The sequence below is a fragment of the Rattus norvegicus genome, chromosome 13 (genome assembly GCF_021556685.1).
Source record: "Rattus norvegicus strain SHRSP/BbbUtx chromosome 13, alternate assembly SHRSP_T2T, whole genome shotgun sequence".
Lineage (NCBI taxonomy): Eukaryota > Metazoa > Chordata > Mammalia > Rodentia > Muridae > Rattus > Rattus norvegicus.
In genome coordinates, this window is record NC_141546.1 from 100,241,667 (window position 1) to 100,258,085 (window position 16,419).

The 16,419-nt window shown below is 43.4% G+C and overlaps 1 protein-coding gene and 1 non-coding gene across 2 annotated transcripts in view; one reads left to right on the top strand and one right to left on the bottom strand.

The window, feature by feature from the left end:
- Positions 1–9,270, bottom strand: part of Lyplal1 (lysophospholipase-like 1) — a 31,274-nt gene extending 22,004 nt beyond the window's left edge. Inside the window, exons 1-2 of the mRNA NM_001105986.3 lie at positions 9,141–9,270; positions 5,881–5,980 (exon numbers count right to left, since the gene is read on the bottom strand). Coding sequence (NP_001099456.2) covers positions 5,881–5,980; positions 9,141–9,234 — 194 coding nt within the window. The 5' untranslated portion in view covers positions 9,235–9,270. The remainder of the gene's footprint in view (positions 1–5,880; positions 5,981–9,140) is intronic.
- Positions 9,271–10,347: 1,077 nt separating this feature from the next.
- Positions 10,348–10,409, top strand: LOC120096370 (U7 small nuclear RNA). The gene has a single exon (XR_015636398.1). It is a non-coding gene; the product is annotated as a U7 small nuclear RNA (small nuclear RNA).
- Positions 10,410–16,419: the final 6,010 nt, after the last annotated feature.

The following is a 16,419-nucleotide window of genomic DNA, read 5'->3' on the forward strand; positions in this document are numbered from 1 at the left end:
CTTACCACCATCACACTGGACGTCATATACTTACTACATTAGGCAGTCATTCTTTATTTAGTCAAGAAGTCATTCAAAACATTTAGAAAGTTTAAAATATTCATAAATAACTCCTTTTTAAATGTCTCTGGAGATTTTTAGTTAATCTACGTTATTATCCGAGGTTAATGTTTTAAGAGAAAAGCTACGGCGGAGCGCAGGCTCCTGTAGACCGAGCCCTTGGGCTTCTCCCGGCTGTTCTCTATCCAGGTCCTCACTTTCTGTGGGAGAAACAAAAGTGCATAGCTCTGCTCTCACCCCACTAAGTCACCTGACCCCCGAAGCTGCTCCGCTCCGCTCAGGAGACATCTCAGGTACAGTGAAGGCAGAAGGCATCCAGGCCTTCCTCCTCCCAGCCCACTGCACAGGAAAGCAAGGGTTCTGTTCTCAGTCACTGTCACACACGGGGAAGCACCCGGTTCATTGAGACTGAAGTCACAGTGAAGCCCAATTCTAGAGCTGGTACCCAGCCCTCACTCTGGAGTTCCAGTCCGACTGTTGACCTCTAGAGTTCCGTCGACTTCTCTCTCCATTCCCTGCTACTTCCCTCACTGTTTGTCTGTCTGTCTAAGCACTTAAATAAGGATGATATCATAGGCTAAACTGTGAATCATTCTGGGAACTCGGCCATTAATGGGAAAAAATGATACTCGCTAACTCTGTCCCCTTTGACAATGCTTTAGTTGATTAATCTAGGTAGATGCTCCACTGGGTAGAGCCCCGTGTAAATTCCCATATACTTGTCTGTACAGCTTCGGGACTCTCATTTCTCTAAGAAAAAATTAAAACTTTCTGTTTAAATGGGATCGTTAAGATAATTTAATGAGATGAAGAAGACTTTAGAACTCTTTTTGCTAAGAAAACAATCGAGCGTACATAAATCTCCAAGGATGTTAGAATAACCTTTAAATAAAGCATAAAAGATTGTTATTTAAACAGCTAAAAGACTTGGCACATGTGTTATATTCATTCACTTTCTTCCTCAAATAAATCACTTTATTAGCTGGTATAAAAACAGTTCAGACATTACCACAATAAACAAATATGTTCGGCAAAGAACATCTGTGCGGCTCCTAAACCAATCAATCAGTCAGCCCGTCACACTGGTGAAGCTCTGGACTAGAATACATGTCCAAAGCTTTTATTTTTTTAAATAAAAAGGCCCTCAATTGAATACCCACTTCTGTTTTAATCTGTATTCCCCTAAAGTTGTAAGAGCCAAAAGATTATCTGCATCCTTTAGGATAGCAATCTGGCTCTGGTCTCTCTTTGTCCCCATTTCTGAATTCCCCCAGCATGCTCTAGGCTTGAGTGCCATTGGACCAGCTCGGCAGTGACTCGGGAGCATTACATCAGTGTCCTCGCCCAGCCAGGAGCTCCCCATCATTCCCTGTGCTGACTCTAGGCTCCAGTCAGATGACGTCATCAGACATCCTCTCCCGGCCAGGTGCTCCCCATCATTCTGTGTGCTGAGCTCCCACCGACTGAAAAGTCAGCTTCTAAAGGGATCCTTTGACTCCTCGTTGTGGCTTCTATTCTGCAAGGACTCTGTCTCACTAATGTCACCGCTCTTCACAGCATTCATCCCTATCTGAGATTATAATGGTTGCCTTGTTCAATTCAGTCCATACATGAGCAGTGGGCCTCTGGCCTCCTCATGTACACAAATACAGCTGCATGTGTATACCCTTATATGTGCATTCCCCTTGTGAGCATGTGTAATAAATAAGTATCTAAATCTACTGTAGAGTATACGTTTACTGAAAATGACACGCACTCGTTTTTAGGTGGGAAAATGAACAATCCACATGTAGAGGCACACGCAAGTCTGACGGGTTTTAGGATTTTTTCAAATTATCAACAGAATTTATATCATAAAAATTATAAATGGACTATAAAACATTGTTATTTTTTTTAATGGAAGTTCTGTTATTAAATCCAAACTAAGAAAGCCTGTGGTTGTAAACACAGTTAAAATTATGCCATGGAGTAAAAATATTTATTGGGTACTTCCAATTAAAGAGTACAAATCAACATAATGAAAAATACTATTCTAGTTTTCCATTTTAATTAATACAACAAACTATTGTGGACTTGCATTTAATATACTCCTGCCTACCAATTTATAGCTAAGGGAAAGGAGCACTTACGAACAAAAGTGTGACTAATGATTTAATGAAAACACAAGGATAAGCCATTAGAGGCTACGCTGGACAGCATAACAAACAACTATTCCGCTCTTAGATTCTCGGTGGCACTTATGACTATGAAAAATAAAATTATACCCTTGTTTGCCAGCGTTCTGAACATATGTAATGAAAGACATGAGAACCGTAAAAGGGAAGGGAAATGAGGACCTTGTAATTGGAAGTTCTAAAGTTCTGTTAAAGTGGTAAATATTTGCTCTAAGACGGAGAAAAGTCTGTAGTTTGTATTCTGCCTTACTGCAATCAGGGAACAAGATGATTAAATTGAAATATTAAAATGTTTAAATAGTGCAAAAAATGAGAAAAATTGAACACAGGAGAAAAGACAACTGATTTGTAGTCAAGCCTATAAAGTCAATGTTACATTAAATATAAATGGCTAAACAAATCATTTAAAAGACAGAAACTGTTAAATAGATTGAAGATATAAACAAAGCCCAATTGCACGTTGCCTACAACAAACACATTCTAAATACAACTGATAGACAAGCTAGAGATAAAAAGACTGAAAGTTTTCCGTGAACACTAATCAAAGTAGCAAAGTGACAGAAAATAGAAAGTAAGTGTAGGGAAGCTGCTGTGCAGTATACAATTGTTATACAAATTACGCTTTGGGTCGTTATGAGAAGAGTGATGGTTTTGTAAGAAAAAGGTGATTATTAAAGTCCTTTGCTCATGACTCCCAGAACCACTTAAAAATAATTATCGACCATATATAAAATGTACGTTAATACTATCAGCCACCTTACACTATCCCAGTATTTTTAAATGCTGTAAATAACAGCATCAATGAAGAGTCACCATGGTAAAATTTATGAAAAAATTCTTGCCATAAAGTCCTGGCGAGAAGCCAAAGACTGGAATTATATAGGATATTTTATCTGATAGGAGTGAAATGAAATTAGAAATCAGCAACCGTAAGACAACTGAAACAACCCTCAATGTATGAAATTACCAACAGACACCTAATAGCTTCCTGGTTAAGTGTCCGGGAATTTTTTTTTTTGGGGGGGGGGGTCGAGTTAGAACAGTAACCACACAAGCCCTTACCATAGTCACTGACATTTGCTGAGAGGCCAAGGCCTACACTCTTCCTTTGCATCCAGGCTGCCTTCTGCGTTAGCTCTACAACTGTTACCTTCCTTACTCTCCGAGGATTATCTACTCTGGGAACAAGCTTCCAGGCTCCTACAGAGCCCGAGACTACAAACGGTGGGCTGGAGAGATGTGTCCCAAAGGTGTGTGGATCTGAGTGCAGGAGTGTTGGCCCTTGTCTGTACACCCAGGGCTGGGAGTTGGGAAGAGGTCAGAGAGGGGCTGCTAGGGTCTAGAGCTTGCTGGCCTCAAAAGCAGTTTAGTCAAATGGCTGAGCTCCTGGTTTGGTGAGAGACTGAAAAGAAAAGGTAGAGAGCCTTTAGCCTCTAGCCTCCAGGCACACACACGTCAACATGCACACACACACACGTCAACATGCACACACATGCAGCAATAAAATAAAATGAACTCCAAAGGGTAAAGCCCAATGGAGATGTCCCAGTGCAGAGACTGCAGGAAAGCCCCAGCCACGACCAGCATCAGCTGTTGGCTGTGTGACTAGGCCCTCAGATGAGGGATCCAGTCCCCAACAGACAAGTCAGGAGCCCCACCCAACCTTCAAGCTTTTGCAGGAGAAGCCCCAAGAACAACAGAATGCGATTGAGTCACCACTGTCGTGTCCTCTCTGAATTCCTAAACCACGAAATTTGTGACCTTAATAAAAGTGTTGCCTGGGGGTAATTTGTTACACAAGAATTACACAGGGAACACGAAGGTGATAGAAAACCTTCCAACAAAAATAAAACAGAAAAAATAAAACATTGTGAGATTTGGCTAGAGTCGTGATAAAATTACTGCTCTGATATAAATGGGAGGGAAAAAGAAAATGGGCAGACATAAATGAGACAGAAAATGAAAAGTAAGAGAAAATGGTGCTGGGTAAGATGGAGACCACCGGCCATTCCAGCACTCAGGACACAGAGATGGGTTCCAGGCCAGCCTGGGCTACATGAGACTCTTGTCCAAACTAGAACCAATCAGAGAAAAGAACCAAGCCTAAACTGGCTCTAAAAAAGATTCATGAACTGGTGACCCTGGCAAGTTAAAACATACACACACACACACACACCCCTACTACTACTACTACTACTACTACTACTACTAATAATAATAATAATAATAACAATAACAACATCAAATATTACTATGAGAACTGAAATGAAATACATGAGCAGAAATTTAAACATTAAAAATAAGTATCTTGAAGTCAGTGACAAATTCCAGCAGATACAAATCACTGACTTGAAAATACATAGAAAATCTGAAAACGTGGATTCCACAAAAGAAAACAAATTCATTGCCAATAACTCACCCAAGAGGACCTGAGGTGCAGGTGAGCTCTCTAAGTTCTATCAAACATTCAAAGACGAGGGACACAGGCCTCTAAAGACCGGGACGGATGAACTTTCCAGACATTGGAAGAGGCAGCACAAGCACCACCGGCAGCCCCGAGCACATGACAATATGGAGCATAAAATACTACTGGTTTAAAATTTGAAGAGCAGGGATACAGAATTCATGTTACAACCAGTAATGCGTGAGAGCCAAGGCATGAAAACCATTACATTCTTAGCAAGAGATGCAAACAGACAGATAAGTTCTTAGAATCATGTCCCTAATGTCTTTCTTATTATTTAATCACTCACATTTATGATTAGCCTAAAACGGTCCTTCCAGTGTCCACAGAAATGTCAGCATTCCCTTTTAACGCCCTGGAAACTAACGACAAACGAGCTCTTTTGGAACTTGAGGTGCCAGGGTTAGGGAACACCCAGGAGGGCCCCACCCTTTCAGAGGAGAAGGGGAGAAGGGATGGGAAGGGACTCTGTGAGGGGGTGACTGGGAGGGGACAGCATTTGGGATGTGAATGAATGAGTGAGTGAAGCAACAGAAGAAACAACAGAAGCAAAAACAAGACTAGACTATGAGACATCAGACTTGGTTGCATGACACGAGACAATATTTGGTTATGCAAGAAATAAATTTGTAAATAAGGCCATGTGGATGGTTATTTGATATTTATAAAAAGCAGTTCATTGCCTCAAAACTCCTTCACTCCTGTCTTTATAATTTCCATTAAATGCACCTGCAGGCATCCGTGCCTCATGTCTATCCCGGTTCACTGATTCAAAGAACCTGGGTACTTAGTTAACATCCTTTGAAATTTGGAAACAATGTTACAAAGTTCCTTTCCGGGAATGGGAACCCAGGTCAGAAAGACTATCTTGGCCCAGGTTATTAAGTTTTGGGGTGTGTGAGGTGGAAGGGGGTGTCTGAGAGATGAGCTTTATGCAGACTCACGGGAAGCAGGGTCAGTCAGAACAGCTGAGTTATTCCCAGAGAGGAGCGGCCGGCCACCTGGGAAAGCTTGGCCAATGAGGCCAAGATCAAAGTAAAGTCTGCATTTTTACAGGTGGGAGGTGAGGCCCCCTAATTTAAAATCTCAAATACGGAGTCAAAGGTAAAAACATCAAGCTGGCACACTGATATATTTCATTCCATGGAGTTATACCTCGAGGCCAAATTGAGCGTAGCGTACCTGGAGGGAGCCGTTGGATAAATAATCTTTATGTGCTGGAATGTTAGGTCTTGGTTTAGTACCTGCTTGATCCACTGTCTCAGTCCTTGGCCAGAGTCACCTGACAAAATTACAAAATCCACCGTCAGATAAACATCTTCACAGCACAACGCATTTGAAGGTACTGGACATCTCAGGTCACTGGAGGGCTGGGACAGAGAACCCAAAGAATCCCCACACCACAGGTCAAGGAGAGCTGCTCTTACAGCGGAATGAGTTGACTAAGCTCACAATCTTCATTACTACACGTCTGGAGGCCATGTTTATCAGTTAGAAGGCGCTCCTCATGCTGAGTTTCATTTCTCCTTGTTGACAGTAGACATAATAACTTCTTAGAGAGCGGAATTGCTTTGAGCTGTTGTTTGACACTCTTTGTTTCTCATCTTACCCTTAAAAAAGAATCCCAATGTGACTTACACCGCTGTAGCCGGCATGATCTACAATTTTCCCGGTGAAAACAAGTCTTCAAGGGGGTGGGTAAGGCATTCACTGTACTTCAAATTTAAATGTGAAGGAATCGGATTTTTAACTGTGCAAGACATACTTACATAACCTAATATCACGAGTCTATATTACTCAAGGCCGGAAAGGAAATACTGTAAGAATTAATGTATGCTTATCTGCATGAAGACAGGGAAAGAATCTAAGTGAGCCTTATGTATCACTCAGGAGAATGGGTGAAGGGAGGTGGAGAAGGTAGTGGTTACTGGATGAGGCTTCCACTTCCTGGGGTTTAAGTTCAGCAAGATCTGACTGAGCCCTCTCATAAACACAATATAAGGAGAGAAAGTGACCAAGACACACACAGAACGACCTTTATCAGCCTTAAGGATCAGTGTGGGGCGCAGACATCCATTTAGGAAATCACAAGTATGAAGGAAATAATGGAGCTAAGGGACGCATGTGGGAGGCTGAAGCCAGCAAAGGGACGACCATCCACATCCGTCACCATAAAAGGCACCGTCCCCCCCACCCCCCCAGTTTGGAAGTAGAAAAAGGTTCAAGTACACGTGGTGCAAAACAACATTCATCTGTCCACTCACAAAGTTCTCTTTCTTAAAAACTCGTACGCATTCTACAAGTAGGAAATTCTCAAGAAAAAAATTAAAATGACAAAAAAAAAAAGTTTGTAACCTTATTCCAAAACCGTGGTAAAACTGTGTAATTAGTTTGTTTATATTTGGATTACCTAGAAGCCAAATACTTCCTATTCCTGTAACCCGGACACAGGCTCAAGGCCACTGTAAAATTGTTACCCCCTAATCTAGAGGGCCAAGGCCTTATTCCAGCGAGGTCTCTGATGCTGTAATGAAGCACAGAACCGAACCAACTTGAGAGAAAAGGGGTTAAGTTACTCTCCTAGGTAAGAGTCCAGGACCGAGGGAGGCCGGAAGTTAAGTAGGAGCAGAGGCAGCAAGCACAGAGCACAGCTGACACTGGCTTGTCCCTGTGGCTCATGCTCAATCAGTTTTATACAACCCAGAACCATACGCCTAGGGGAGGCAATGGTGGAGCCTCCTAGTCAGTCAAGACCATTCACCACAGACATAGCCACAGGCCAATCTGAACTGGGCAACTTCTCAACTGAGACTCTCTTTTCTCAGGTGACTCCTGATTCCAGGTGACAATAAAAATTAACAGAACAGGTCAACTCCTAAAAATCCTTTTTTATACATCAGCGGAGATGCAGTTATATAAGAGTGATATACCTGAACATCTGGAAGAATTATTTAGATGAATTTTCTTCCTAATGTACAAAAGCAAGTTTTATAGACACACACACACACACACACACACACACAAAGTATAAAATTCAGAATGGATGACTTTGATTTCAGACATGCATTATAGGTTATAAAAATGTCAGGAAGCAGTAAGTAAAGTGGTCCTGAGGGGGAAAAAGAACAAATTCTAGTTCTTTCTAAAGACACCAAATTAATTACGGGAAGGAATTACAATGTGGGACTTTTGGATGCTCATCACTGAACGCTCTCGGGTCCTGAATCAGTAGCCAGCTAGCTATAAAGGTGTAAGTCACCAGCCAAGTCTTCCCCGCTACACAACTTTTATTACTCTATTTCTAAAATGATACATCCTAGTTGAGGGTTTCCCTCCCCCTCCCACCCAGAATATTAATTCCGAGTCAGACATTTGGGTTTAAATCCAGGCACACAACCAAACAGCAAGTAAACATTTCTAGTCACGTTCTTTCAAAATGAAGAGAACGTCTCACAGTGTCGCTGGGAAGACTCCCCCATCCCCTCGTGTTCTAGTCTGCCATTCCCTTTAAGCCTACACGCGCCTCAGTTCAAATACGGTGTTCCTGAAAAGCTCTGACAGGCCCTTCATTCGCAAACACCTTACTAATATCCAAGTCCATCTTTTCCTTTCCTTACTATTCACTTGGCAGTAGCTCCTGCATCATCTTGTGATTTCCTATCCACTGCTGACTCAAACTAATTGAATTGTTTTTGTTTTTAAATTTAGGTAGGCCCCTTGAGGACACCGGCTGGATCTCATTTCTTTAAAAACAAGTTTTTCCCCCTTTCCTGGGAACTTACCCTGGCCAAGGAGCACTGTGAATGCAAGGATTAGGACAGGAATTCTTGTTTTTTTTTTTTCTCTAAGGGTGCTCCCTAAATGAAGCCGACTTTATACTTACCTCAGAGATTTCATGAGAGGGCAAAAGGGGAAACCAGGGAGGAGGACCATCAAGGATAGGTGGGAGGCGTATGGAAAACCCCGCTGGTGGTGCCAAGCATAAAGGACACAGTGTAAATATGATCCAAGTTCACCGTGAGAGTCAACCTTTTCTATGACACAGGGAAGGCAGACAACAGCTTATGACTCTGTGTGTGTGTTGGGGTGTGTATGTCAGATCACTGGTGGTCCACCCTGAAAACAGTGGTTAATCCATGTATCCATGTGCCTAGAGAAGGTGGTGTGCCTGAACCTGAACCTGGGGGTGGGGTAAGGACAGCCGGGAAGGCTATGCTGTGGGTGGAGAGGTCAAGGACACCAAGGAAAGTGAACACCCTCGGGGAGGTGGCACAGGGAAAGAGAACACCCGCGCGCAGGTAGCACATGGAAAGAGGACTCCCTCTGAGAAGTGGCAGCCTCCTCCCGACCCCGGGCGCTGGCACTAGGGACCTAGGGGACCGAGAAGAGGGTGCTTCCCCAGCTGTAGCGAACGGGGCGGAGACCACGAGACTGTAATGCACCTGAGCCATGCAGGAAGATCAGCGAAGCACTGTGTCTCCCGGCTGGGGACACCACACAACGCCGAAGGTGCACAGCGCTGGGTAATGCAGCCATGGCGGAAGAGCGAGAGCAAGGCGCCCGGCCACGCCCCTAGCGTCACGGGGCCGCGCACGCAGGCGAGCTGCGCCGGCATGGGTGTGCGCATGCGCTTCGGAAGGCGTTCTGCCCCTTTATCAGGCCAGGAGTGAGCTGCCCTGTGTTCTGCTGTGAGATGCATTCCATAGGTCAGGTTCCTCCATTGTAATAACTGAGAATAAACTTCTGCCCCGAGAATTCGCAGCAGGTTTTAAACTGCAGTTCTAAAGCTCAGGATCACCCCGTTTGGGGAATATTACTGCCTTTAAATTTTTACAGATATAACCATATTTTATATAACCATCCACTTTGGGGCTTGCACCAGATGTTCGTAACTTTTTGCACACAGGGTGAGCCAGCCATATAATAATTTTTTTGTGCGTGTGTCTTTATTTTTCTTTTTTCTTTTTTCCTAATAGTTAACAGACAGATCTAATTGAATGAGCTAGAACTTCACATTCCTTGGCATGGCTGTTAGCAATAATGTGGGTAATGACTGGTGGGAATGAGTACAAGCTGGAGATGGTTGTGCGTGGCTGATGGGAGCAGGAAGTAACGTGAAAATAAGTATGGGATCAAATGACCCACAACTTCAATTTCTGGATGATCCCCTCCCTAAAGAGATCAAATCAGGCACCTAGAGAGAGGCTCCTACATCACTGTCCGCCCTGGTATTCACAGTCCGCAAAGGATAAAGTAACCTCCGTGCCCATCTACATAAGGGTGGACAGGATACATGGTATGTGTACCAGTAAGTACTGGTTGGCCACTGCTAAAAAGGACAGAATTCCAATTTGTGTACAAAATAGTCTGGCTTTGAAAATACTGTTGGTTAAAGGAGCTAGATAGAAAAGGAGAAATTAACTGACTCTGTCCATTTGTCTTATTAGAGTGGGCAAATTTATGAAAGACAGGCAGTAAATGAAGGCTTTCCTTGCCCGGGTTGACCACAGTGGCGTGGGGGGTGGAGGGGTTTGCAAAGCTTCTGTTTAAGGTATTGACATCTTTCAGGAAATGGACAGTGGTGATAGTTACCTGAATTGTTGAGTTATTTAATGCCACAAAACTTTACCTTTAAAAATGGCTACGACCAAGTGTTACAGCTCTTTTAGAATTTGTCTAGCAGGTTTTCTGACTTTGGTCGGAAACCCCCCCCACCCCCAAAATGGCTATGACCGTCAATTTTATTGTAACTTTTCACTAAAAGTCTAATTATAGGCAAAAGAATGAAATTATCTCTTGCATAAACATTAAAAACAAAATTTAATAATAGGACTGCAGCCCCAGCGAGTAGTTCTCTTTTTTTTTCCATGCAAAATTGGACAAAGCAACCCCGGAGAGAGTTTATCGGACTAAACTACATAGTACTATCTAGCATCTTTAAGCAATTATAAATTACATCTTACTTTTTAAGGTATTTGCCTGCTCCTGAGTAACGAGCCTGCTTACTAGCAATCCCCAGTTGCTAGGATACACTTGATGCTCTCACGATTCTGTACTGTACCCCACCAGTGCTGTTGTGGGGATGCCCTATATGCCATTATTGCTATTAATCAGCTAATTAGAAAGAACCTGAGTCGGTTCTCTTTATACCACAGATCTGCTACTGGGAGTAAGAGAGTGAAGTCTTTTGAGTTCAGAACAGGGCCAGCTCTGCTCTGAGAGCTGGGTGGAAGAGAACTGCTGTCTCTAGGCCTGCACTCCTTTCAACAGTTCCAGAGAGCACTCAGCAGGCAGGCAAGAAGAGCAGTCTGGTACACCTCACACTCCATTCACTCCTGCAGAGCCTTTCTGTGACCTACCTTGTAACAGACAAATAGTCAACTAAGAACAGAACAGTTTGGTAGCCGCCATCATCGTCGTCGTCGTCTTCTTCTTCTTCTTCTTCTTCTTCTTCTTCTTCTTCTTCTTCTTCTTCTTCTTCTTCTTCTTCTTCTTCTTCTTCTTCTTCTTCTTCTTCTCCTCCTCCTCCTCCTCCTCCTCCTCCTCCTCCTCCTCCTCCTCCTTCTTCCTGTTACTAAGTAGGCCTGTGTACCTAGTCCTTACGAGGTGCTGAACCATGACATAGGTAAATTCCCACAACTGAACTGTGGCTACTGACGCATGACAACGTAGCTCACTGGATAAGGAACTTGTCCCAAGATAATCCAGAGTCGTTGTTAGACCCTGGGCTAACATGTGTGCTCCACCAGGACCCTGGTTCTTAATCCTTACCCACACTCTCCCACTGGCCCACAGAAGTAAGCCAAAAAATACCCTAATTGTCTTCCTTAGTTTTAATGGTCAATTTGAAACAATGTAGTGAGTCACCTGGAAAGAAGGAAACTCAATTGAGGAATTGCTTAAATATCTTTGGCCTGTCAGCATGCCGGTGGGAGATTTTCTTCATTGCTAATTGACATCAGAGGACCCAGGACACTGTGTGCCACTGTTTCCTGGGAAGGTGATGCTGGGCTATGTAAGGAAGTTGGCCACACATGATCCCAGAAGCCAACCAGGACACAGCATACCCTCCTGGTTTCTGCTTCCATTCCAGCTTGCATCCCTGCCCCTGGCTTCCTTGAGGATGAACTATGACCTTGAAGTGAAGTCCTTGCTTCAGACTTGCTTTTGGTCAGAGTGCGTCCTCACAGCCACAGGGAGCAAAGGAGAACACAAGCCATCATTATTTTTTTTTAAGCATTTCTTTAGTTCTCCTCGGATGTCTTGGTGCTAGTTGCTGCTCTTTCTCCAAGTGAATGACTATCAGTCACAACAGGTAGGTAATAGGGACTGGATTCCTACCTGCAGGCTAAGGGTTGGCTCCTTGCCTGCAACTTGACCCTTCCTGGAGTCCCAGTCACTGTTAGACGGAGCCAGATTCTTCTGAACCTAATCACTGCTCTCTTTCGTCTTTCCTCGATTTGAATGGCGAGCTATGGTTGCTGTCCCTTTCATCTATAGCTACAGAACAAACAGAAGGGTTTCTATTCCTGTATTTAGAGATGCCATCTGGTAGGCACACTGTTGGGGCTGTGTATCTTTCAGGTCCTGTCAGACTTTGAGACGTAATTAGGTTTCAGGCTGTCTGACTGCTTCTTTCACCACAGATCTTTTGCTCTGTTGCATTGGTGATGGGAAAATCTCTGGAGGGTTTTCGCTGCTACATTCTTTCCCTCTTCCCACATCTTCTTGTCTCTTTGTTGCTGCTGATACACTTTTAGCCAATCTGTTCATACCCCGTATGATAACAGCAGCAAGACCCAAACAGCCAGCATAGAGCACACAACTAAAGCAAAGAAAAGGAGCTGGGCATTGTGGCACTCACCTTAGTCCCCCCACTGGGGAGACACAGCAGGCAGATCTCTGAGATCCAGGAGCAACCCCCTGGTGGTGGTGGGAGACACAAGGTCAGGGTTTAATTTCCTATGCTGTGTTTAGGAATTCTTTAAGGTGAACATGTTATCTTTACAGAGCATGGGAAGGTCCGGCCCTTGGAGTGCAGCATCTGATGTTTTAGATGGTGGCAGTTACATGAAATTCAGTCAATCACACCTTTACTCATTTATGAGCCTGACTTTGTCTTTTCTGTGGGTTGGGGTTTTTAATTAATTAGTCATTAATTTTACTTGTTATCACTGAGCGCATTATGTGAATAACATTGTTGGTGTGTACACATGTGGAGGTCAGAGGACAACTTTGTGGAGTCACCAGGCATGCATAGTACGTGCCTTAACCAGCTCAGCCCCCTTGCTAACTTGGTTGTTATTTATCTACTGCTGCATTTTGCAAAAACACAAATATATATAATAAATACACATTTCTCAGGAGGCCCCAGACACAGGTGACTTAATACATTTATAAATTGGCAAAGCAAATTCCCTTATCCATCTAAGAGGGAAACTAGGAGAATCTTAAAGGTCCCGATCCTTATCAAATAATAAAGCATTTTCAACCTTTAATGTAATCCTGGGCTTCACTCTAGGGGGTTTAAGCTTTAGAGTTTAGGCCTTCTAGATGCAGGTGTGTGGACTTCCCTTCCTGACCACTGTGGCACTCTCTGGAGGTCTCTTTCTCTTTCAATTACCCAGGGCATCATAAGCTGGGCTGGGAAGCATTGGTAAAGGAGAGAGAGAGAGAGAGAGAGAGAGAGAGAGAGAGAGAGAGAGAGATTGCTCACACAAAGCATAAAGCCTTGGAGTGTTTCTGGTTTTTCCTGTTTGGTTATTAACAGAGTGATCAATGCTGAAGCAATGCCCTGACTCTTGGGGAGGATTGGAAATGGAACGTTTGTTCTCGTGTTAATTGTTCTCTCAGAGTCTTACTGCCTCAGTCTGCAAACGTAGCCCTAGCCTTAAAAGCTTCTAGCCTCTGTACAATCTAATCTAGGCCTTGAAGGTTTTCAGCCCCTGAGACTTACTACTGAATAAGCTCACCCTTCTAGTTCTTTCTGAGCTCTAGCCTCTCTCTCTCTCTCTCTCTCTCTCTCTCTCTCCCTCCCTCCCCCCCCTCTCTCTCCTCTCTTCTCCTCTCCTCTCCTTCCTTTCTTTTCAGCCTGCATTACTTTCTTAAGTAGCTTCCCTTTCCTCTCTCTTCTCACGAGAATGGGGTATATTTTATTCTGTCAAATCTTTCTCTGATTCGTCACTTTGTCTACCCCTCAATTAGACATCACATTCAAACATGGCTGCTTCCTTCTGCCAACTAACTATACCTTCATTGTTTGGGATTAAAGGTGTGTACTAAGGGTGTGTCTGTATTCCAGCCAGAGGGATTAAAGGTATTGCTAAGGGCTGAGCCACAACTAAAAACAGTTTTTTTTTTCAGTAACTAACACAATCTTGGGGTTCACAATGCAATCAAATATCCTGAAACAGAGGACAGTGGACATTCCCAATCAGTGCCCTTAGCTCAATCAGTGCCCTTAGCTCAATCAGTGTATAACCTGGGCTCTTCACCTTGCCCCATGCCTCTTCTCTACCCATTTGGTCACTTCTAGATTCCTGAGTTACTCCTCTAAGTCCACCTACCTTCCCAGCAACCTCTGCATCTACTGTACTGTCCTACATAGTTGAGGATTATTATTCCATCCCTAATGACAGCTTTTGGTGGAACAGTCAAATCCAGAGGCAGACTCAGCAGAAATTACTAATCAGGCCCTGTCCCCTTGAGGGAAGGAAATCTCATCCTACAAATCACTGAAGCTGTAGCATCCCAGAAGTTAAATATAAGAGAGAAAAGCAGAAGACGTATCACTGTCAGTACAGTTTGGGCTCCCACACTCTGCCTGATTTGTTTATTAGTTGTGTAAGTCCATGAATATTGTAATGCTGTGATGGGAATAAGGATTTCCGGTCCCTCACAGGGATGACAGCTGTGTGCCATTAGACAGTCTACTGCGTCTCACTGGACGTGTTCTCCAGCTGCATAGTAAGGGAGCCAGGCTTAACAACCTCGCCAATTCAGTGATTTCAGGACTGTGAAAAACTCACACGTTCAGCTGTCTCCATCGCGTTCCCATGGCGATGTCTACAAGTTTAAAAGAAGAGAATAGAATGATGGCTGATCTGAAAGTATCTTTGCTGTTCATTTTATTCTAGCATGGACTACTTTCAGAGAGGTGGTGTGTGTGTGTGTGTGTGTGTGTGTGTGTGTGTGTGTACACCATTGACCCTTAGACAACAGTCGATGTGAGGATATGATAGTGGGTTTCCTGTATGTACAGCTATGAGCTCATAACTGTATCTTCAGACAATAAAGAAGCTTTGAAGCTATTGCTGACTCTCATTGTGAAAGCAAATCAATACCGCTCCTCTTTTAAATGACTTGCTTTCTTGTGAAGTGGTGTAATGTCAGTCTTTAAAAGCAAGTAGATATTCTTGGGCCAGTGAGATGGCTAAGTGTGTAATGGTGCTTGCTGTCAAGACAACTAATTTATGTTTGATTCCTGGAACCCACATGGTGACCAAAAAAAAAAAAAAAAAAAAAAAAAGTCTGCCACAAGATTTCCTAGGTGTAACCCCTGGTATGCATGTATCTATACCCACACAGACAATTATTAATTAATTAATGTGATAAAATATATTTTTAAAAACAAGCAAGTAGTCTTTGGGTAGATTGAAAATAAATGTAAGGCAATATGTCTAAAAGAATTCAAGGGAGGGTCTTTGAGAAATATGTATATTTTCATATTTACATACCTAGTAACCAAAGGCTGGAAGGAAGCCAGAAGTTCACAAATGAACAGAGGAGAATAAGAGTGAGATGTTATTTAGCTTTAAAAAGGAAGTGAGTCAGGGTTGGGGATTTAGCTCAGTGGTAGAGCGCTTGCCTAGCAAGAGCAAGGCCCTGGGTTTAGTCCCCAGCTCCGGGGCGGGGGGGGGGGGGGGGAGGAAGTGAGTCTTGTCACATGCTCTAATAGGGACAGATTTATAAAGTCATTCATTAGAGGACAGTTTATACTGTGTGACTTTTTCTCTCGGGTATCGGAAGTAATAAAATTCATAGAACACACAGAGTCTCACAAGTCCAAGCACAGAATGGAGAGGCTATGAAGTCACTCTCGTGGGAAAGCCTTCTTTTTTAAGAAAACATAAGTGTCTCCAATGTCTAACCTTTTAAGACTCACAAGTTATTGTATAACATGAATTTTATTCATGTACTTCTTAACTTTCCTACACACACATGGGACATTTTTTGTCTTGCTATTGCTAGTGTCCAATTTATATGAAAAGATTTGTACAGGATTACATTTTTAAAATATGCCTTTGCAATGCCTCTGCTGCCAGGAACCGATGCCAGTTTTCCAAATGTTCTTTAGGAACAGCCCTGCTGATCTTCCCTGTTGTGTCTGCAGCCCTGTCTCCTGTCTTCTTGCTACATTGTACACCAACCTTGGGCCAGATACAATGCCCTACCTCCAGCTTTCTGCTCCCCTCCATCTTGCTCTGCCAGCTCGCTAGCTCGCCAGCTCCTCTGTTTCCCTGGCTGGCTTGAAACTTGCTCTGCAGACCAGGCTGATCTTGAACTCACAGAGCTCCTCCCACCTCTGCCTCCCGTGCTGGAATTGAGGGTGTGTACTGCCACCCCCAGCCTTGTCCATTTTCTTTATGGTCTGCATTCTGTGCCTGCATTGGTCCTCTTTTGTTTGTTTACCAACATGTAGCTACCTGAAAGCATCACGGA